A 23,189-nucleotide genomic window follows, 5' to 3' on the forward strand; every position below is an offset into this window, starting at 1 on the left:
CTGTCTTTCCTAAAGGAATAACACTTACCATTTCTTAATATACAGAACATCAAGAGCCTATAAAAAAGCTAAACATTCTGTGTCAAGCTATAACATGCATATATACCTCACATTAGGCTTAACATTCTCCAGAGTAAAAATGTATCTATCAAAAATGTTTCTAAATCTACATCTATCTATATATTTTAATGAAGGAATAAATAAAATTCTGAAGATGTTTGATAATATCATGGATAAAAAATATATACAAACCATAAAAATTGTGTTTTAAGGAACTAATGAAATAATATTAAAACCTGGTGTGAATTACCAAAACCTGAATTACCAAAAACCTGGTGTGAATTACCAAAACTTCAAAGTGCTACACTAGGTGGAAGAATTGAAGATTATTTTAATTTCTTGATTTGAATATTCATATATTTCCCAAATTTTCCACACTATACAATAATTACTTAAGCAGTTGAGGGAAAAGTGGAGAAAATGTTTAAAAATCTTGAAAGAAGGAAAAGAACTCAAACTTTTACTTTGTTCTTAATCTCTGACTCAGGATTCAAAATTCTTCTTTATAGTTTGCTGTATAGTTCATTTACTGCAGTAGATTTAATGCTTCATTTACCTGCCAGTGTATGAAGAAAAAATATCCAGTGCCATTATTCCTCCAGATTGTTGTCCCAAACTTATTCTGAACTCCTCCAAATGTTCTGCAGGCACATAAGTAATTCTGAAACAAAACAAAGTCCATGAGCTGGGTGCAGTGGTGTATGCCTGTTATCTCAGCGGGTTAGGAGGCTGAGGCAGGAGGATAGCGAGTTCAAAGCCAGTCTCAGCAAAAGTGAGGCACTAAACAACTCAGTGAGACCCTGTCTCTAAATAAAATACAAAAATAGAGCTGGGGATGTGGCTCAGTTGTTCAATCCCCAGTATGCCCCCGCCCCCCCCCAAAAAAAACAAAGTCCATGAAAACAAAGAGAAGCAAAGTTTTACCCTTTAGGAAAAGCTTTTAAAGTGTAGGAAAAAATTATATTGTCCCCTCACTCCTGCTTTACTTAGCACACTCAGCAAATCATTCAACTTCAAAAGGCCAAAAGTATTCTATAGGCAAAATAACCAAAATTAAAATTTTAAATGCATAATAAACTATATGTTTACTAATAATCATATGAGAAGGAAAGTGGCATTATTTACATTTCCAAATGAGAAAGCTAACAGCATCTTTTTTTTAAATTAGGAAGATGCATAAATCCTTAGAGGGATGGGGATGTACCTCAGTGGAAAAGCACTTGCCTAGTGCACAAATCCCTGGATTCAATCCCCAGCATCACAAAATAAAATAATAGTAACTGTCAATACTACCATTCATTTGTGTCCAAAGATATTTGGGTTCCCTAGCAGAAACAAATTAGGTGTATGCTATTAAAACACTAAATATCTCAATTCAGTTTATATTTTTTCATAATAATTCATTATGGACATTTAACAAGCATTACCAATAATTATGTTAGCTCTGTTATGTGATGAATTTTCAATTCAGAAGTATGAAGTTACTGAACCACTTAAGGAAAGATCTAATTTATAGTAATTTCTCATTAGTTCACTTTTATTTCAAAGGAAAGTCTACTGTTTATAAGAGAAAGACTATTTGTTAATTCACCAAGCACTCACTTAATGCCTATAATGTAGAAGGCACTGTGCTAGATTCTGAGCATAGCCATTCTATTTAGAAACTGGTATTTGAAAGTTTAAGTGTAATGCTTTCCTACAAGCCTATTTTCAAAGTTGATACGATTTTTGAGTAGTCTGTTCAATATCCTCACAATAATAAAAAGTAAGGTCAGAGAAATACTGTACCTGAAGTTAGTATGATTATCTTGTGCAACTAAGAAAGAAATATGTATAAAACATGCCCCAAATAGAAATCCATGCATAATTTATTCATTAGGAGAATAAGTTCAGAAAAATCTCAGCACCAGAGAGCAAGGCCACACAGACTGCATTTATTTTATAATAAAATAAAAATTTCAAAATTAGCATAATTTCTGCAGTGAGAAGGATGCATAATATCAGCTATATTGATGATTCCACAGAAAACATTCACTCTTTCACTTCTCCAAAGTGTGGGGTCACTTGGGTTTGGGTTCTGTCTGTCATTAGGAGCATGTTGAGAGGTAAATCACCATAGCTTAACCATACATACCCTCAACCACAAAATAAAGAGGGCAGTATAAGCTAAGAAGTACTATACAGATGTAAGACAGTGCTCCAGCAGGACACACGCTCTGCTTATCACATCCACAACTCCAGCAGAACACACGGACTTTTAGGAATTTCTTAGTAATTTCTTCTTTTACCTTAAGGATCAAAAACTAAATCTGAAAGCACTAGGTAGAGTGAGTAAGCTTCACTCAAATTCTGGCCATACTTGATTTATTCATCAATAAAAACACCTTCTCTAAGGTACTACAAAAAATATTGAATAGTAAAGTTGCCATTATCCCTTCAAAACTAATGAGTCAAAAATGTGTGATACATTGCATCAGGAGACTGCATTTTATACAAAGCCCAATAAAGATAAACACAAAACCTAAAATATGAAAAGGCTATTTCAAAAAACTGTATAACTTCTGAAGATTTGGGAAAACTAATATAAATAAAGCCTAAAATCTTAAGTTAAAGCCAGGAAAAGGTGAGGGGGCAAATGCAGGATGCAAAACCAATAGTAATAATAAGCTCAAAGCATTCAGATTTTTAACTGGTTTGAGAAGGTAAAGATGTTCATAACTCAATGCTCAAGTGAGTTTTTCTCTATATTTGTTTAAAGCTTTTTTTTTTAACAAAGGGGAGGGAGTAGGGGGAGTTTTATAGTTTGAGTAGCAGTGAGAAAGAGCAAAGGCAGCAGTTTTCACAAATATTTAGCCCAATATAAACAGTGAAGCCAGGAGAATAAGCATCCCACAATGCAACAGTGCACAGAGCAATCCCAACACATGCCTGGTTACACGACCACACAAAAACATCACATCACCAACAAAGAACACTGAAACCGAATTACAAACTGCATAAACACTGAAAACAGATTATCTGAGAGTTATATTAAAATTCTTCAATGTAAACTAACTTTTGATTACACATGGAGTAGAAGAAAAAAGAATACCATTAGTGATGCTGAAATATGATATAGCTATTAATCCAGAGACTGTGCCTGCACGTGCAGACAGGATTATTCTCTTACAAAGGAGGTTGAAAGCTTAGTAGTTGGAAAAAATGATTTTCAAATGAGTTCCCAGTCATCATTGCACTGTGAAATGTAACAATTTCATAGCTCTGTTGGAATTTATGTTCTTATATACATGAAAGAAAAAACCCAAAATGTATACAGTGAATCTATATCTGGATCTATCACTACATTGGGACAGTTACAAAAGCACGAAATGTTTTTCACAGACAAGTTGTAACACACGGCCATAATGAGCTTTTGAATCACCAATACTCACACATAAAAGGGGGCTCGATCGTCAGCAGGTGCTGCAGAAAATCTAGAATGTGAAGCATACGCCGTGGCATCTTTTTACAATGGTGTTAACAAATGTCAATGTCTTGTGCTGAATGTGAGATGCATACATATGTAGTTAAAAATGGGTGCTCCTGGTTGTTTTTTTTCCTTTTCCCTTTCCACCTCCCTCTCATCTACACCTCCCCCAGAAAAGCATCTGCTCTTTACTAGTGTCTATAGCAGTGATTATTAACAAGCATGGAAAAATGTAACTGCAATCAATCTTTTATTCCTTGATCAGGAATTCATCCCACACTTTAGGTTAAGGCAGGTGAATTCTGATTCAGCTTGGTAATTATCTGGCAGATGTTACAAGCAGCTGCTGCTAAGCACAAAACCCTGGCTATTATTACAGAAATATAAGAGCTCCTGGCAAGGTGGAGTGAGAAGTGAAATAGAATGCATTCTGGTGAGACTTCACATCTGGTTTTTCATAGAAAATAATGAAACCTGGAACTTAAACTGGCTGTTCTTGAACTCTTGAAACTCAAATTATCTATCCAGGCATACATGAATGCACACACACAAAGTTCCTAGCTATCTATGGTAAATGGCAAAAAAGAAATCCAGTACATTGTCTGCATGAGCAATGCTTTCCCTATAACCAATCAGTTATGTAACTGAACCAGGCTTTTTGTTATAATACACCTCCCCACCACCAGCCCAGATTAAGCTAAATTTATAAAAATAAATAAAGAGAAAGTGATGTGCATGGAGCATAAATCCAGGCACTGAGTACAAAGCTTGATTGGCCAGAGGCAGTGCTATGCTTCCATGCACAATAATGAAACCACTAGACTTTCCTTTTGGGAGGATTATTCACACAAGATTCAAGGTAATTGTAAACTTTTTACTTCTTGAAGGGCAAGAGATAGAAAGGGATGGGGCCAAAAACACTTTATGCAAAATGCAGGGACCATGCTGCTTAGCCCTGATCAATCTAAATGGCTATTTTGTTTCATCATCTAACATTTTTTTTTCCTGAAAAAAGATCATGCAAGGATGACTTTATATTCCTTTTATCATTTACTCAATAAATCAAGCTATACCACCTGAATCACAGCATTAGTGGGACACTTGAGAAGAAATGAATGTTTTGTGCTTCTGCGTATGTATGTGTATGTATCGGTGTGTAATGTATGTACGTATAAGTGTGCAGGTGAGAGAATGACTCCCAGAGGAGGGAAGGCGATAGTATTTTCCTTCCTACCTCCCTCCCTTCCTTCCATCTTTCTTTCCTTCCTTCAATATAGAACTTCATAGTACATTTTGACTGCTGAGATCTGAATGCAATTAATTAGAAAACTAGCTCTCTAGATATCCTTCGAGGTAATAATGAAGTGGCTGTCTCTATCAATGGGTAATTCTGCTGGATCAGTGGGTGGGGGAGAGGGAAAATACGCACATGAAGGAAAGGAAAAGGAAAAGGAAAAAGAAAAGAAAAACCAAAACAATAAGGGAGGGAAGGGGTGATTTTTGAGCTTCAAAAGGTATATCAAAACTTCTTCAGAACTAGCTAGATGCATGATTTAGGTTAAACTGATTCATCAATATTCATATTTGGGGGGCCACTTTTTAATGTCTGTAGTACATTAGAACAAAGGGGTAAGGCTAGCAGCAGATACTTATTCTGGTGCTTAGAGGGCAAAAAGTGGGCAGGGAACCTGTGCCCATACACAGACCATATGCAAAGGAAATACATAAGAAACAGCGCAATAAATCAAGTACTCAGTAACAGGTCATTTGTATTTATACTACATCCAATCTATGTAGACCAAAACCCCTGCAATAGTCTCCATATGCATCTATATCATTTATCTTTTTTATTTGTTCTTTTTATTTTTTTTATTTTATCTTTTATTTATTTATTATTTTTTTTATTTGTTCTTTTTAGATATACATGACAGTAGAGTATATGTTGACATACCTACATGGAGTATAACTTATTCTAATTAGGATCCCATTTCTGTGGTTGTACATGATGTGAAATTTCACAGGATCTGTATTCATATATGAACATAGGAAAGTTATGTCTGATTCATTTTTCTGTCCTTCCTATTCCTATTCCCCCTCTCTTCCCTTCTTTTAAGCAAAAGGAAGAAACACTGGCCACAAGAGGTAGGAAATGCACTTAGTTTCTATTTTCATACAACAGAGGGGCTGACATTTTTAAACAATGTTCACTTTTACTCTTATCATTGTAAGATAATTAAGAAAAAGTAACATGTTCTCATGATCTGTGCAACTGTAAAATAAAATAGGCATGCAAAAATATGAAATCCCATTAGTGAATATTCAAAAATAGTATCTTCTTTTTATAAGACAGCAGAAACCATTGCAAATGGTATATACTTTTCTGCTTTTTATTGCTGGCCGAATGGAAAACATATTGTAAATATAGCCTTTCCTACCAAAGCTACATCAGTGTACACTTTGCAATAATAAAGAATGCTATCAGCAAAATATTATTAATAAATAAAGTCTCCCATATCAGTAATCATTATCTCACATTAAGGCATACCATCCTTCCCTGATCTTTGATTTTATCCTTTATATATTAAACACAAATATTCAATAATTGATATTAGAGGAACATTGATGAGGTGTAACAATAAAGTCATGAACTGATTTTTATGATGACTCAAGGAACATTTAGCGATTCAGAAACTAAACCATATATATGATGTGCTATTAGAACATTATGGGGTTATGGGAAATTTTAAGCACTTCCAGAAAAAATAACCCATGACATATAATCAGACCATACCAAACATATTGTTGAATCCCTTTGGATCATGCAGTAGTTCATAAAAGGGTAAATTATGCGTCAGATGGGCACTGTCCTGCATGATCTTTCTCATGCTTGGCTATTAAAGAATTGGTTTTATGCTAGGGTTCACAGAGACAATTAGGCAGTATGTAATTCTTTATACTGAGGCCAATTCACACTTCTTTCTAAGAATCTAAAAGTGTATATCCCCACTCTGTGGGAGATTACTTCTCACATCTAGGGTTATTACAGAAATCACTGGAAAACTAAAATTAAAAACACAAAGTAATGTTGTTTTCCAAATTTCAACAGTTGTAGTCTTAAAGAGACTATATGTATAAACAAGAACTATTCAGAGATAGTCAAATTCTGAAATGATTTTGTTAAGAATGTGATAATTTTCACATATTTAAGTGAAATACACACTAAAAAAAATATTCTAATACACTGGAATTCCTAAAACTTTCCCAAGCCAAACTAGTGTCCAATTGATACTTACTTTATGTCAGGCCCAATGAGAGAATGTCTTCTCAACATGGCTCGTGCCTGGGCATTGGTTAAACTGATGGTAGATTCTTCATTAATGGATAAAATGCAGTCCCCAACGGCAATCCGGCCATCTCGACTAATGGCACCTCCGTGAATAATGCTTCGTACAATCATCCCCAAGCCATCTTTATTAGCACTTACTGTCATCCCTATGGAAATTGAGAAGTGCAGATATGGATTTAAATACACAATTTTCAAATGTGTTTTAATATGATTGTGTTTTAATATAATAATCATTATGGATTTATAGATAAAAATAGGAGTAACATTTTTAGTCAATAAAAACAAGAGAAAGGGCTGGGGCTCAGCGGCTGAGCGCTTGTCTAGCATGTTTGAGGCACTGGGTTCGGCGCTTGGCACCACATATAAATAAATTAATAAATAAAGGTCCAGTGACAATTTTAAAAAATATTAAAAAAAACAAAAGAAATGTTTTTCTAAGCAAAAATTTTTAAGTGCACATTAAAATGTTTGTGAAATTGTATGTTGATAAAAATACTCAATGTGTAATACGTTAGAGATGCAATCTTTTTACATTATGGAATTAATGGGAGGGATGAATGTATTGGTGGTCATCTGATGTCTTGCCCCCTTAAATAGAAAGCTTTTTCAAACAGAATGCCTTAACAGCATCAAATCAATTTTACAAGAGCAGTTAGTTCATTTCTTGCACATGTAAGAGAATAAAGATAGGACTTCAAATGGAAAATTAACTTTATAAATTAAGAAATTGCTACTACATTATTTTTAGGTTATATGTTTGTTCACAATCTATTTACTATATGGTTATTATTTGCCAAGTACTACATAGGTTGCTTAAGACAAAAAAAGCACAGCACAGAATTCCTAAAGCTTTTATTCTAAACTTAATCCCCAGTGCCTATCACAGTGTCTATATGCACAGCGTTCTGCTGACTAAACTGAACTTAAATCTAACCTATTCCCATTTTCTCTCTGAATTCCTATGAATTCCCAATTTGGATATTCAATTGCCTTCTTGACATGTCCCTGGATGTCTCACAAGAAATGTAACCTTAGTGAGTATGAAATTGAACATCCAATTTTTTTCCTACTCTTATTTCCCCATCTGTCTTCCCTTTTTTGATTAATTGTACTGCCACACAACTCTACGTTACTCAAAACAGAATATCTGGTTTATTCTTTATTCCCACCTCTTTCATCCCCTATATTTAATGCATCACCAAGACCTGAGGCTGACCTCAAGCTTGCAATTCTCCTCCCTTGGCTTCTCTGGTCACTGGGATTACAGGCATGTACCATCTTCTTCTTTAAAGTGTTAAATTAGAAACACGTGGAGAATGTCTCAAAGTATCTGGCACAAAGTACTCAAAAGTACAGATGTAAAACTAAAAACAAAAAGAAAACTCATAGGATATGTTTAAGTGCACCTCTATCCCAAAGCAAAGAACACTGCTTTCTAAAGGCTAAATACAAATCTTGATTGATCTTCAAAATGAAACAAATAGCAATCACAACGTGCTCTTGGGTAACCCAAGTACTATACTGAGTGCATTATAAGTTTTGTGAGAACTAAGACAGGTCTGGGTCCTGATTCTACCTCTGAAGGGTGTGAGTACTTTTAGGGAATTCCTGGGTTAATCCATGATTCCACACCTAATCAGTGAAGGGAATATATCATCTTCCTTTTCTTCCCTGTCCCCCTAAAAAACTTTGTTTTTGCCTCTTAAGCCCTAATACAACGTAACTAGCTAATGAACTACAGACCTATCAAAAATTATAAAGATTAGATAATTTTAAAGGTCACTATATGCATGTGTATGTGTGTATATCTGTATATAGAATGCCCACCCAAAAGTTAACAAAGTGAAAGTATAACCCAAGTTATTTATGAAACCAAAATAAATGAATTTATTAAAGTTTTTGTAGAAACCTATAAGGCTTTTTTTTTTTTTTTTCAGTGCTGAGCCTGTGCATGCAAGGCAAGTACTCTACCAACTGAGCCACTTCCCTAGCCCAAGTGTAATTAAGAGGGTCTTCTGCACTCTTTTTTCTTTTTTTGCGGGGGGGGGGGGTGCTGGGGATTAAACCCAGGGCCTTGTGCATGTAAGGCAAGCACTCTACCAACTGAGCTATATCCCAGCCCCATTACTTACTAATAATTTCTTCTGGTCATCAGTAGGGAAAAAAATTATCCATAAAACTAAAATTGCAAACCTCATATAGCTATCAAAGGGAGACTGAATCTGAAAAAATGGGCTCACTGACAAATCCCCTTATAGCACACTCTTCTACCAGCACAAAGTCAGCTCTGTTCAGATTTTCTAAAAGATTATTTATCATATTTTTTTGTCACTTCACATTGTAAAGGCAACCCCTTCCCACTTTAAAGCTTAACTGAATGTTTTAATTTCATTATTTTAATATATTACACAGATAGTTAAAATAGGCTTTTTTCATGATTCCTTTAAATTGTTATCTAGGTGATGTAGAAATCTGAACATTAAACATTTCCTGTTAAAGGACATAAAAGAGAAATGATCTCACCCTGGCACGTGGTGAATTTGAACTCTAAAAAGTAGAAGAGCCGAGCGCGGAGGCGCACCCTGTAATCCCAGCAGCCCAGGAAGCTGAAGCTGGAGGATCACGAGTTCAAAGCCAGCCTCAGCAAAAATGAGGCATTAAGAAACTCAGTGAGACCCTATCTCTATATAAAAAATAAGAAACAGGGTTGAGGATGTGGCTCAGCAGTCAAGTGCAGCCGAGTCCAATCACTGGTACCCAACCCTGACCCCAAAAACTAAAAAAAAACAAACCACTAAGGGTATACCAAGAAGTCAACCTGCCAAGGCTAAAGCTCTATAAATATTGTGAGTATGTAAATTAAATCATATAATGGAAATGAAGCAAAAAAGTACACCTAAAAGTTACTTATGCTTTGATAGTACAATTTGGGTGGTGAACTAATAAATCTCTGATTTCACACATAAACAAGTGTTACACAATCACAGAACAAATAAAAGGGCTCTTTTACACTTCAATTTCAAAATGGAGCTGTTGAGGTTTAAATGGATTTGCACACAGTAAAAAAAGAAAAGATCCTTCTACCTTTCACTATTTTTTCCCAGAGCAAAATTAACCTACTATATTTTATAGCAAACTTAAAAACCAAGGTGGAAACAACCCAAGTATCCTTCAACAGTTGAATGGATAAACATGTACACCTACAATGGAATATAATTTAGTCTTAAAAAGGAAAGACATTCTGACACATGCTACATGAATATGAACCTTGAAGACATTATGGTAAGTGAAGTAAGCCAGTCACAACATCACAAATTCCCCTTATGTGAAGTACCTAAGATAGTCAAATTCATAGAGTCAGAAAATAGAATGGTAGTTGGCAGGGATTTGATGAGGAAGAAAAGGGGAGTTACTATTTAACTGATACAGAGTTTCACTTACGGAGGATGAAACAGTCTCAAGACAGATAGTGATAATTATACAACAATGTGAATGACCTTAAAGCCACATCATGAATACAGAAAATGGTTAAAATGATCAATTTTTATGTTATATTCATATTTTGTCACAAAAAAATGCACCTTGATGCATTAACAGAATAAGCAAGAAAATTCATATAATCTTCTCAATAGAGGAAGAAAAGATTTTAACAAAATTCAACACTGAATAAACTAAAAGTAAGTAATTAATTTCAAATAATCAAGACAGTAAAATCAGATGTACTCAAACTCTGGCTCTTTATAAGAGCCTCTAAATGCTTCCAATCTAATTCACCAACTATGTTGGAATTTTAAAACAGAAATCAATCACCTCACACTACTGTTATTTTCTCCCACTGCAGTAGAGGGTTACAACAGAAGTCCTGTGCCCTCCACATATGCTGTCCACCTATCATTCCTTCAGCTTCCGTTTACTTTACCAGCCATCTCACATACCTAACCCTAAGCAAACAGGTTTTAGTAATGTTTCCTCTACCTCTCTCTATATGTATGTGTACATACATACATGTACATATGTATATATACACACACACACACTCACACACATAAACACACACACACACACACACACACACATGTATGTATATGCCTGGAGCACAACAAAGCAGAAACATCTGTGGTACAATTCTTTATTTACTTGCTGTTAGTAGTACTCAACCATCACCAAACAGAACAAAATCAAGGAGATAGAGACTGGAATTTCACTCACCAAAAAAGTACTTACAGATTCCTCTGCTAATTCTCAAATTTAACCAGGAAACAAGACCCTGCCATAAGATACTAATGTAAGGAGTGTTGGTACTTTATAAAAGAAACAGGGTTTTTAATGAAATAACTGGAGTCTTGGACATTTGGACATTCATGGCAACTAATCTATCATTCTGTTTATCAAGATGAATCAACAGGAACAGGGCTAAGTCACATGACTGCTTCACTCAGTAAGAGAACAAATGTGTTCTGTACAGACTCAATTTTAGCTACTGTAATTGGGATTTATTTCCACAGGAAGTCTTCTTTGCTCAATTCAGAGGGTATGTGATCATTAACTAGCCGAAACAATTTATGGGTAACAGAGGACTTAAAAATCCTGCCACCTGGAAGGTATTATTGAATAATTTGCATTTATATTTTGGTAGTGGTACACCTGCCTGTCTTTAGTCTTTATTTCAGTGAATGAAAGAAATTAAATACAAAATGACTTATGTGTAACTGGTAACACTCAAAGAGACTAATAATTTCCTTCTCCAAAGAATTTAAAATTCCAAATTGCTGACTTTTCATTTTCTAAGAATTCCTTTTCTGATTTGCTGTTTCATACACAAACAATTCATATATTTTTTACTTGAATGTAAATGAAGCTTTTGAATACTCTGAATTAATTAAGTAAATGAGAGATTTAAGCTAGTATGAAATAAACAAACCTGTTAACCATTTAAGGAAAAATAATGAGTACATAAAAAGAAAACACATAAAATTATAAGACATTTTCTAACATATATTTTCTTATTTACAGCAACAACAACAACAAAAAATGTTGAAACCTACCATGTTCAATATTTCCCTTTGTCAAGGGGGTTGGAAGAGTAGGGATGTATGGGTAAATGCGGAACTTACCAAGACTAGAATTGCCTTTTGCTATAGTAATAGTCCTTTCAAAAGATTCTTTGGATGAATTTTGTAGCATGATACATTCCACATTGGAGGCCAGGGAGCTCTGTTCAATTAAGTACTCAGAGCCCTGAAAAAAAAAAAATGCAAGTCACATGGAAAGGAAAACTAGACTTTGGAGCATGATTTCAACACTACACATCTTTAGTTCTATGTTTTTCAGCAAGAAAAACAAGATCAGAGGTTGCCTCAGGGCATGTGTCAGAGGAGCCTCATTCCAAATGACAGATTAGCCAGACCTCTAACTCTCCACTATCTCCTACCTCACTATGATGCACATACCACAACCTTTAAAATATTACCTTTCCAGTTGAATCAGACAGCACAGGAGAAGTAAGTTCTGTTCTTGATAAAACTTCACTTGGTAAATGAGATTCAGTCCAAGATATTGTGTTTTCACATTCATATTGTTGTTCAGTAGAATTTGCAGGTGTATAATCACTTGTGTTAAAACCAGAAGGAGGCCCCAAGCTCAAGTCTACTGAAGATGAATTCTCATCCTGTCTTTGGAGGAGATTCTGGGCATATAGTTCTTCCAAAGACATATGCAGATCAATTACTGGATCAGAAGAATTTTCAGTTATATCCTGAAAATGAAAGAAAAATATTAAAACCAGAATTAAATCAATTTATTTTATAACATTGCTTCTTAATGAGCAACTATTTAGTGAAAAATAAATCACAAGTATTCATTACTTAAAGAGTGTTAACAATGCTGGTGCAATGATACATACCTGTATTAACTAGCTATCAGGGGGGCTGAATAGGCTGAGACAGGAGGATAGCAAGTTCAAGGCCAGCATGGGCAATTTAGCAAGACCCTAACTCAAAATAAAAGGGCTGGGGATATAGCTTAGTAATAGCCTGCCAGTAGGTTCAATCCCCAGTATCACACACACACACACACACACAAAATAGATAGATAGATAGATAGATAGATAGAGATATGAATTAACAAATATTTCACTTAGCATAATTTTCTGCCTTTATTTTCATAAATACTTTTGAATAAATTTACTGCAAATCACACATTTCCTATTCTGAATTACCCTTGTACAACATACCATACCTAGGATCATTTAGGTAGAATATTATGTTCTATCCATAAAATAATATTATTCTGACTTCACATAGAGAAGCAAATAGCTTCGAATCTAATCTCATTTAAAGTGTAGTCCATTTCCAGTGAAGATCTACTTATTGAAATGAATGCATGCAAACTATAACATTAATTGATTTGGATTCATGAACCTCCAAGAGAAAATTATTTTGACTTGAATTTATAGGTATTTATGGAGAAGAAAAGAAAGGCTTGAAACTCGGATTATTATAGGGAAAATTTATATAAATATTCTTCAAGATTTAATAGGAGGAATATTAATCTGAGTGGTCATAAAATGTAGGTTTTAACCTAGGCTCTGTTATTAGCACAGACTCTCTCTCGGCTGTATATTATGCAATTTCTACAATTCTCTGAAATTCAAATTCTATAGATCTGTATAAATACACGTAATCTACTTACAGCAGATATGTTGTATCACTTATATGCTTTGGGCAAGCAATTACTTCCTGAATTGCTGCTGAATAAACACATCAGTTTTCCCTTCAATTCTTTGATTGATATTTTTAAAGTACAAAAGCAGCATATGATGAGCACATAACCATGTAAGATTCAAGCTTTATGGGGGCAGGAAAGATGGTGGAATGAGATGGACATCATTACCCTATGTACATATATAACTGCACATATGGTGTGATGTTCTATCATGTACAACCAGAGAAATGAAAAGTTGTGCTACAATTGTATATGATGAATCAAAATGCATTCTGCTATCATATATACCTAATTATAATAAATAAGTTCACAGAAGAAATAAATTGATCAACAAATATATGAAAAAGTGTTCAACATCTCTAGTAATTAGAGAAATGTGAATCAAAGCTACTCTAAGATTTCATCTCACTCCAGTCAGAATGGCAATCATCAAGAATACAGGCAACAATAAATGTTGGCGAGGATGTTGGGGAAAAGGTATGCTCATACACTGCTGGTAGGACTGCAAACTGGTACAACCACTATGGAAAGCAGTATGGAGATTCCTCAGAAAACTGGGAATGGAGTCACTATTTGACCCAGTTATCCCACTCCTTGGACTTAAAATCAGCATACTATAGTGACACAGCTTTATCAATGTTTACAGCAGCTCAATTCATAATAGCTAGACTATGGAACCAAGGTGTCCCTCAATAAATGAACGGATAAAGAAAATGTGGTAAATACACTCAATGGAATATTACTCAGCTTTAAAGAAGAGTGAAATTATGGCATTTGCCAATAAATGGTTGGAATTGAAAAATATCATGTTAAGAGAAATAAGCCAATCCCACAAAACCAAACACTGAATATTTTGTCTAATATGCAGGTGCTAATTCACAATAAGGTAAGGGGCACTAGGGAAAAATGGTGTTACCTTAGATTAGGTAGAGGGAAGCGATGGGAGGGGAGAAGAGGGGATAGGGGGATAGAAAAGATAACAGAATGAAACAGACATTATTCTTGTATGTATATATGTGACTATATGACCAATATGAAATTATATCCCATTTATGTATGATATATCAAAGTACATAAATGGATTCTACAGTCATGTATAACTAATTAAAACAAATAAAATAATAATAATAAAAAAGAAAACTGTTAGGAGATTCACAATTGCTAAACTATAGAAGCAACCTAGACGCCCATCAATAGATGAATGGATAAAGAAACTTATGGTACATATACATAATGGAATATTACTCAGCATTAAAAGAGACTAAAATTATGGCATTTGCAGGTAAAAAAAAAAAAAAAGATTCAAGCCTTACAGACGTACACTGTGTATGAACACAAAAGTCTTCCTTCATACCCGGTACTCTATTACCTTCTCCAGTGAAAATGGCTGGCATCACTTAGTTGTTTGATCATATTTTTATCCATCTGCATAATACATACATACGCATACACAGATACACACACATTCAAGTTGATATATACATACATTTTTAAAACTTAAACAGAACCATACATTAAGTGGCATTTTTAACTTGTTCCTTTTTTATCCCCAGTATATTCACATCTCAATGTAAGAAATGGCCGTGTCACTCAAAAAAAGAAAAAGTCAACTCCAGTGTTTTATGGCTATCAATTATTCCTAAATATGAAAGGCACTGGAGTGTACACTTTGGAGTCAGGCTACCTGAATTCAAATTCTAGCTCCACATCTGGTTAACTGAGTTTGGAAAGTTAAACACTCTGAACCCTTATTGAGGCTGAAATATTAGGTGTCTGACAAAAGTGTATGTGTGAAACAATGTAAGAAACTCTAGAGGTGAAATGATTGGATTATGAGAACATTACCCTAGTCAGTGCCTCAATCCCTGACAGGGATTAACTGGGTAGTAACAGCAGGAAAGTAAGATGTGGCTGGAGTATGTAGGCCCTTAGGAACATGCCATTGGAGTTTATATTTTGTCTTGGTGAAGATCTCTCTCCTTCCCTCCCTCTCTATCTCTCCCTCCCCCCCTCCCTCTGTCCTCTCTCTATTTCTCCCTCCCTCTCCCTCTCTCTCCCTCCCTCCTCTCTTTCTCTCTCTCCCTCCCTCTCTCTCTTTCCCTCCCCCCTCTCTCCCTCCCTGTTTCCCTCCCTTCCTCTCTCTCTCCCTCTCTCTCTTCTTCCTGCTGTGATGTCCTGAGCTGCTTTCCTCTCCCACACTCTTAGCACCATAATGTTCTGCCTCAACTTAGGTCCCAAAGAACGAAGTCAGCCATCTATGGATTAAGACCTCCAAAACTACAAGCCCCCAAATAAACATATTCTCTAAGTATTCTTATCAGGTCTTTTGGTCACAGAAGTGAAAAAACTGACTAAAACAGCCCTGGTTCCCTGGCCTATTAATAAAGGAAAACAACAGAACCCATATTATCTGTTCTGTTAGAACCAACCATTAATTACCACAAAGTAGAGGCCCAACAGAAATTACCCAATAACTATTAGCTTTTACAGTTATTTATTTATATTATGTAACTTTATACACATGTGTGATAATGTGTTTCCTATAAACTACAGAACTGGAGTAGTGGGTCAAATCATATGCACACTTAAAATACCGCTATTTATTGCTAAACTATCTTCCACTTTCTTCCACAAAAAAGAATATGTGAATACCTATTCATCTTACCAACTCTAGATCAGTTTGGTAATCCAATCGGTCAGAAATATATTCAGCAGTGTTTTACTATGCATGCTTCTAACAATTAGCAAGATCATATCATTTATACATCTTCTGTGAACATTTTCTTCATGTCCTTCCTTCAGCTTTTTAATCAACAGATTTTCACTTATTCTTGATCTTTTCTGAATATAAAATCTTTGTGATATATACTACAAATATTGTCCCAGTTACTTGTCTCCTAAGTTTTTAATAGGTAATATTTATGTCATTACAAAGATAAATTCTTTGTGTAATCAAATTTGTCCATATTTTTGTGCTTCTAGGTTTTATATATAGCTTCATAAATATCTCCTTGACACAATGTAAATGAAATGTTTTCTGGTATTTTCCTTGTATTTATATAATTTATTTTTAGATTTTAACCATCTACAACTTATTTCAGATATAGTATAAGAGATGGCTCTCTCTTTGATTAGTTTAACAGCTCCAATACAAATTATTATACTTCTCTTCTTCAATACAAGTTATCATTTCTCTATAATTTTCAAATATTTCTGACACAAAAGAATCAACAGAGTAGTTCTATCATGCAAGCAATTAATATATTTAGAATCTTCAGGAACAAATAATAGTAAAGTAACATTCTCCAATCAGAATCTGAACAATAACCTGTTGGCTCATCCACCCAACTTTATTTTATTTATTCTCATGAAAAATAACAATGTGCTAACTAAAGGAGTGGTTAGTTTCAGTATTACTAAATTAATTATAATAATTTTCAGTAAATCATCTCACCCACGCCTCAAAGAAAGAGAACAATTCAAAATTGCTTTTCATCAGAAAAAGAGGTCAAGCCACCCTTGTGAGCTGAGGTTTACTGAAAATCATGCAGCAGAAATTTCCATGCATTATTCATGAAGGAATTAACACAGACATACAGAAAAGAAATAGCTAATCAACACAGTAGACAACATACGCCTACTTCAGAAACATTTCTGGTTGCTGAACGACCAGAGTTTTATTTTTAAAAGTCTTATGGATCTAAAAGAAAAATATTTCTTCCCCCATAAAATGTCCAAAAATAACTCTATGATTTTCCAATGCAACTTGGTATCTAAACTGAACTTTTCTAAAAACCTGTATTAATATATGCCTCTACTTGATACATTCTTGTTATTTTCCTATTATAGGAAAAGACAACATCTTTTATACCTTTGAGAGTGCAATTTTGTCACTAAGACTTTCATAATTACTCCTACTATTTTGACTAGAGTGATTTATTTATTTTTTATTCAAACCTCTTCTCCAAAAACAAAATAATTAAGAAACAGCATTAACATTCTAAACAAGATGTGAAGGCAACAAATTTCAGCATTGGAGAATGACACTATGTGGAGATCTATGGTAATATATAGAATTTTTTTTAAAAAGGAATCTACTATTTGTGTTTGGTGTGTGAGGTTCAAAAAAAGATTTCTATCTTGACAGACACCAACTTCAACCTGCACTAGAAATCACAGGACTAACTGGTAAAACCAATATTCTGGAATGAAGAATGTGTACCATATCAGTTTTTTCCTGTCCGTACTGAGAGACTGAAAGTATGAATGTACATTACAGGGCAGAGAATGGGATGTGACAAGGAGTACAAACAGAGACTCAATATATAGCTATTAAATCTTTGTTGGTTGTATTTTCAAGTCAAAATAGGAAAAAAATAAAGCATCTTCTGAGAAACCATGTGAAACTTTTAAAGAAGTCTATGAATATTTAAGTTTGGAAAACAATTATTTTTGCATTTTATCATGACTTTGGAGGTAACAAGAAAAGGGAAATTGAAAGATTAATAAAAAATCAAAACCCATAACAATGAGAAAGGGAAAAAAACCAATGGCTTCAACCATGTTGCCTTTAAAATAACACATTTCAATCAACTACCTCTAATGAATTTGAATGCCATGAAATGGGTATATGTAAATCCTTACATGATAATTCATCAATGAAGCAAACACATATTCCTTTCAAAAGGCAAAACAGAATCGACCCCTAATGGAAGGCTTCTGTGAACAGGAACAAGTTATGGCTGTGGTCCTTAGGTGCTTAAGCTGCTGCTCAGTCCTCAACTCTGCTCTGAATGGTAAGTCCATGCTCTGGTGGTCAGCTCTTTTAACTTCTGGTAGGATACCTGACCAGGGTCGAAAGATCTCTCATCAAGGAGAGGACAGGTAAAATAACGTGTCTATTTCCAATCACCATTTAAGATCACAAGATTACCACAAAAATCTGAGGAATGACTGAGATCCTTACACTCTATCCTTCCTTCAAATCAGTATGGAGGTATCTTTGTTTTTCTTAAATATCCATATATACTTTATGGTTATTACAGTATAAGATCATATATATTTAAACAATCATATATACTACATGATTTTATTTTATTAAAAAGTAAGCTCACTTTTTTAAAAGAAAAATAGTGAATTCTAAATTGCATGACAAATCACCATTTTGTTTTTTAAAATAAATTTAGTGCAAAAAAAACCCAGAAAAAAATGCATTATATAAATTCTTAATCACATAAATTTTTTCACTAAAAAAGGCATAGAGGAAAAAAAAAAAAAACCCAGAGTTTCAGAGATTTACCATGATATAAGAACAGTTCTACTTTCTAAAAACACTGAAAGCACACAGGAGTTTCACAATGTGTTTTAGAACACCCTCATTATTGTCTTCTTTGTTGTTTTGTAGTTTAAATATTTCACTTGTTAGGCCAGCTTGCCAAAATTTGCTTCAACAAAAGAGAAAACTGCTTAGGGAGAAAAACAAGAAAAGAAAAAGAGGAGGCAAACAGACGTCAGTAAGCCAATATGTTGTGCTGCATACAGCCAGCATTCGCCCTGTAAAATGTATGCTTCTCAGTATGCAGATTGTGTAATCCCTTTAAGTAACAATTACTAAATTAAACAATGCAATCTGTCCCACTGGCAAGAAGAAGTGTGCTATGCTATGGATTAGGAGATTCCATCAGGAGATGAACTAGCTTCCAGCCCTGAGGCCAGTAAAGGCTGAACACATTCCAGACAGGAGGCAGCCAGACAGTCTCAGGTGTGCTAGGAGAGGAGCAGCTGCTCCACTCAAGATTATACCTTACAAACCAATTCAAGGAGATTGCCCAGCGTCATTTGAAAGGATAACAGGTGCACCTTGAACATAAAAGAAAATGCTTTCAAAATGTTCTGGCCAAAAAAATTACTTGTTAATCAGGAAAGGAGGAAACTGAAAATCCTACTTTCCAACTTATTCATATATGAGATCTCTTTCCACTGAATCCAATTTATAAGTATGGTATAATTCCAGCCTAGAAAAATAAACAATACATATCCATAAATGAACTCTTTGCCCAGATTAAATAGATACATTTTTCCATATGTTTTTAAATTACTTTTTTCTTAAAATGATATATTGTAAGTACAACTATATTTCTATGCTTCATCTTTTTCTCCAAAGGTAACTCCTTTCCTGAAGTTAGGAAGTATCATGCTCACACATTTTTAAGTTTCCAACACACATGTATACACCTACTCATAAAAATATATATTGTTTATGCATCAATTTCCATAAAATAAAAACTTCAACAAATAAACAGATAAGTAATCAAAATAATAACATTCAAAATAATTGAAGAGATCATTGATAAAAAGTGACAACCAAATGGCCAATATATGGAAAAGTATTCAATCTCACTAATAATGAAGAAAACAAAATGAAAATGTTGTAACACACCATTTTTCATTCAATATTGAATGGGTTTTTAAATGCTACTTAACTGAAAATTATAGCGTATATAACCAAGAAAATCAATAGAACTAGGGCATTTATGCCAATTATTTATTTCTAAAATATAGATGGCACAGATAGTCCAACAGTAACTAGACCCTTCAATTACATACACTGATATATACATACTTTGTCATTCACTGGGATTTTTATATAGTTTGCATTATTTTATATAAAAATGTAACATTTAGTTTAAGCCAGCAAATGCTAAATTAACGTAAGAAATATTTTACTATCCAACTTTGCCTAAAAGTTTTAAAATCATTAAAAAATATAAAGTCAATCTTGTAATTTTTCCAAAATAGACACTGCTAGTAATTTTGGCAACAGTGAGATCTATCCTTTTCAGCAATTCTATAGTCCTTTCTCCCTATCTCCAAGCCTCTCAATAAAATTAGTAGATTCCCCCACTAAAAAGTAACCATACACACCACTAAAAACACAATCTAATAAATGTATTTCATTAAATTTTCTTTATGATATGAAAATCCTAAAAGTTTTGAACATTTATGTCTACCACTGTCTTAGAAACACTAGAATTAAATAGCCCTTTATAGTCTGAAAGCTATAAAATTAACACTAGCTAAATTAAAGTGTAGTTTAATCTGATAGGTAATCCATGACTAAAGAAACAAAATGTTTCTAATATGCTACTCCCACAAGTCCCCATCAACCCTGACCTCTGGAAAGGTATTCACAAAGCTTTCTCAAAAATAAATGACATTGTCTCACTACCTTGGGAGGAGATGATGGCAGAGAGGAGCCATAGTTCAGACCATCACTGCAAGCACTGCCATGAAGAGATAAAACAGAGGCTTGGGTAGAGTAGACACTGTCATTATCAGGAGAGTACTGAGACTGAAATGTGGATTCATCTACCAATTCAGCACCATGTGTGTCCACCTAGGAATCAAACAATATCATCAGTTGGGAATTTTGTTCTAGCACTGAGGTCTCCACTTGAAACACAAAGGCATAGTGGCATCTTTCTTCAGTCTATCCTGCTCTACATTCTCTTCAGCATGTCAGAAACTGACTATATAGTACTTTACCTAGTGCAGCACAAGAGCAAATTGCTCACTTGTAGCAAAGGGTGCTGGAACCCACAGCTGCTTCATTTCCTCAATAAAACAGCCAAAGGTAACAATTAATAAAGGATCTGGATCAATTCTAAGTTTAAATAGCTCCATTAGTCATGGAAAGTGTTTACTTTTTTCCAGTTCACCTGACAAACTCTTATCATTTTATAATAAAATGAATGAGGACATGTCTTCTATTCAACTAAAATAAACTGCTGTTCAAAAAGGTAGCCATGCAATTATTATTTGTAAACCTCACTATAAACATATATTTTAAATTATCTTTAGTTAAACTTTAAATCCATTCAAGTCATAGAAACCAGAGAACATCTGAGATGTCATGCTAAAATTATAGCAACAAATAAGGGATCTAATAATGATATGATTAGTGAAGCTTTAAGTTATGAACTTCTATTAGAAAGCTCACATAGAATGAGATAGAAAATTTCATCACACATTATCTAAAAATCCTATTACAATCTTCTATAGTAGACCTAAGAACTGACCCTTTTCTTGTATTTCCAGCATTTTCTGGTTATCTTAATGGCAAAATCCCATTTTTCTATTTATTTTTTATTCCAACTTACATGTTTAATATAATTTAGAAGCTTTATCACAATATAGTAGGCTGTGCTCTTATAAAAAGCTCTTAAAAATACATTGGGGCCATTTCAAAGTGACCCTCTTGAAATATAATTTCATAGGCCTGAAAAATTATTTTAAATACACGTTCAAATGCATTAACAAATCACCATGTGGAGCTTTAGCCATTACAAATGTACATTATGTACAATAATCTAGATAGTAAATAATTAGTATTTACTATCTAGATAGTATTAGCTAAGCCTCGTGCCATACATTACAGTGCATAAACATTTGTTTTAAGTGACATTAAGGAAAGAATACCTCAGTCTAAGTTGTATACCTATCACTGATGCCTTATAGTCCCAGAGAGATCATTACAATTTGCTTAATTGCTGTACAGATAAAACACTGGAGCCCAAAGAAGATGAACAACCAGTCCAAGATTATATAACTGGTTAGAGAGAAGATCCAGGACACCTACTTCTATCATAAAGACTAGTTAAGCCTCCATAAAACTGGAACTAATATACTTTGTGATTGGGATTCTTTGAAGTTTAAGGAAGATATGTAAACTCTAGAAACAATGTTATTCTTAAGATACTTCAGGGATAATGATATATTTGTGTCCTATTGCATATAATTTTTTATTTTTATTTATTTATTTGTTTTGTTTGTTTTTGCTGTGGCTGAGTACTATTTAATACCAGAGTACTCACACAGTTCACTGCATACTAAATGATACTGTGCACAGAGAGCAAGGCCAAAGTTCCCTAGTGTGTTAAGTATCAAAATGTGAGATTACTGTATTGACTATAATACTGCAAACTTTCCAAATAGGTGTTTCAAGAGCTTGCAATTTCAAAATATTAACAAAAACAATTATCTTCTTCAAAATTAAGACCACAAATGGCACTAGGTCAAAGATGTGCACAGTGCACATAAAATATTGAACAAGGAAAATAGTGAGACTTTTCAGAATATTTTATAAGATAAAATAAGACATACAAGCATTTGAAAAGAGAACTTAATAAGTTGTAGCCACTAACCAGAGCCAAGTCAGCCCTGAAGAGGGCTTTGTCAGCCAGCCCTTGCTCCTCGCAGGAATGTGGCGGGTACAGAAAGGAATCCTCCTTAGCAGAAACATAACCTTCTTCAGGTGAAAGCTGCAGGAGAATGATATTTGAAAACCAGTTCATGAGAAAGACAGACAAAAATGAAGGGGGACAAAATGGAGGAAGGCAGACAAATAGGAAGGTAAGTGAGGAGAAAAGGAAAATATGGGAGTTTTTAAGATAAACATATGACTTCAACATTGAATAAGTATGAAATATAGCAAATATCTCTATTAAACATTTTATTTGAAAATATAAATTAAAATATTTTGGTATGAACATCATCTGTTAGATCAGAATCCATTTCTATTCTTTTTCTCATTTT

At 34.1% G+C, this 23,189-nt stretch overlaps 1 protein-coding gene across 8 annotated transcripts in view; it reads right to left on the reverse strand.

Moving 5' to 3' along the window:
* Mpdz (multiple PDZ domain crumbs cell polarity complex component) overlaps positions 1-22,915 on the reverse strand; it is a gene marked incomplete at its 5' end in the record, with an annotated part of 83,318 nt that extends 60,403 nt beyond the window's left edge. For all 8 annotated transcript variants that reach the window (XM_046459354.1, XM_046459353.1, XM_046459352.1 and 5 more), the window contains 6 exon segments: positions 617-721; positions 6,820-7,018; positions 11,987-12,110; positions 12,343-12,627; positions 20,824-20,991; positions 22,799-22,915. In XM_046459354.1, the coding sequence (XP_046315310.1) occupies positions 617-721; positions 6,820-7,018; positions 11,987-12,110; positions 12,343-12,627; positions 20,824-20,991; positions 22,799-22,915 (998 nt within the window).
* Positions 22,916-23,189: the final 274 nt, after the last annotated feature.

This window comes from Marmota monax, unplaced genomic scaffold (genome assembly GCF_021218885.2).
Source record: "Marmota monax isolate L192 unplaced genomic scaffold, Marmota_monax_Labrador192_F-V1.1 WCK01_AAM20220418_F8-fsc00279, whole genome shotgun sequence".
In the NCBI taxonomy this organism is placed as follows: domain Eukaryota; kingdom Metazoa; phylum Chordata; class Mammalia; order Rodentia; family Sciuridae; genus Marmota; species Marmota monax.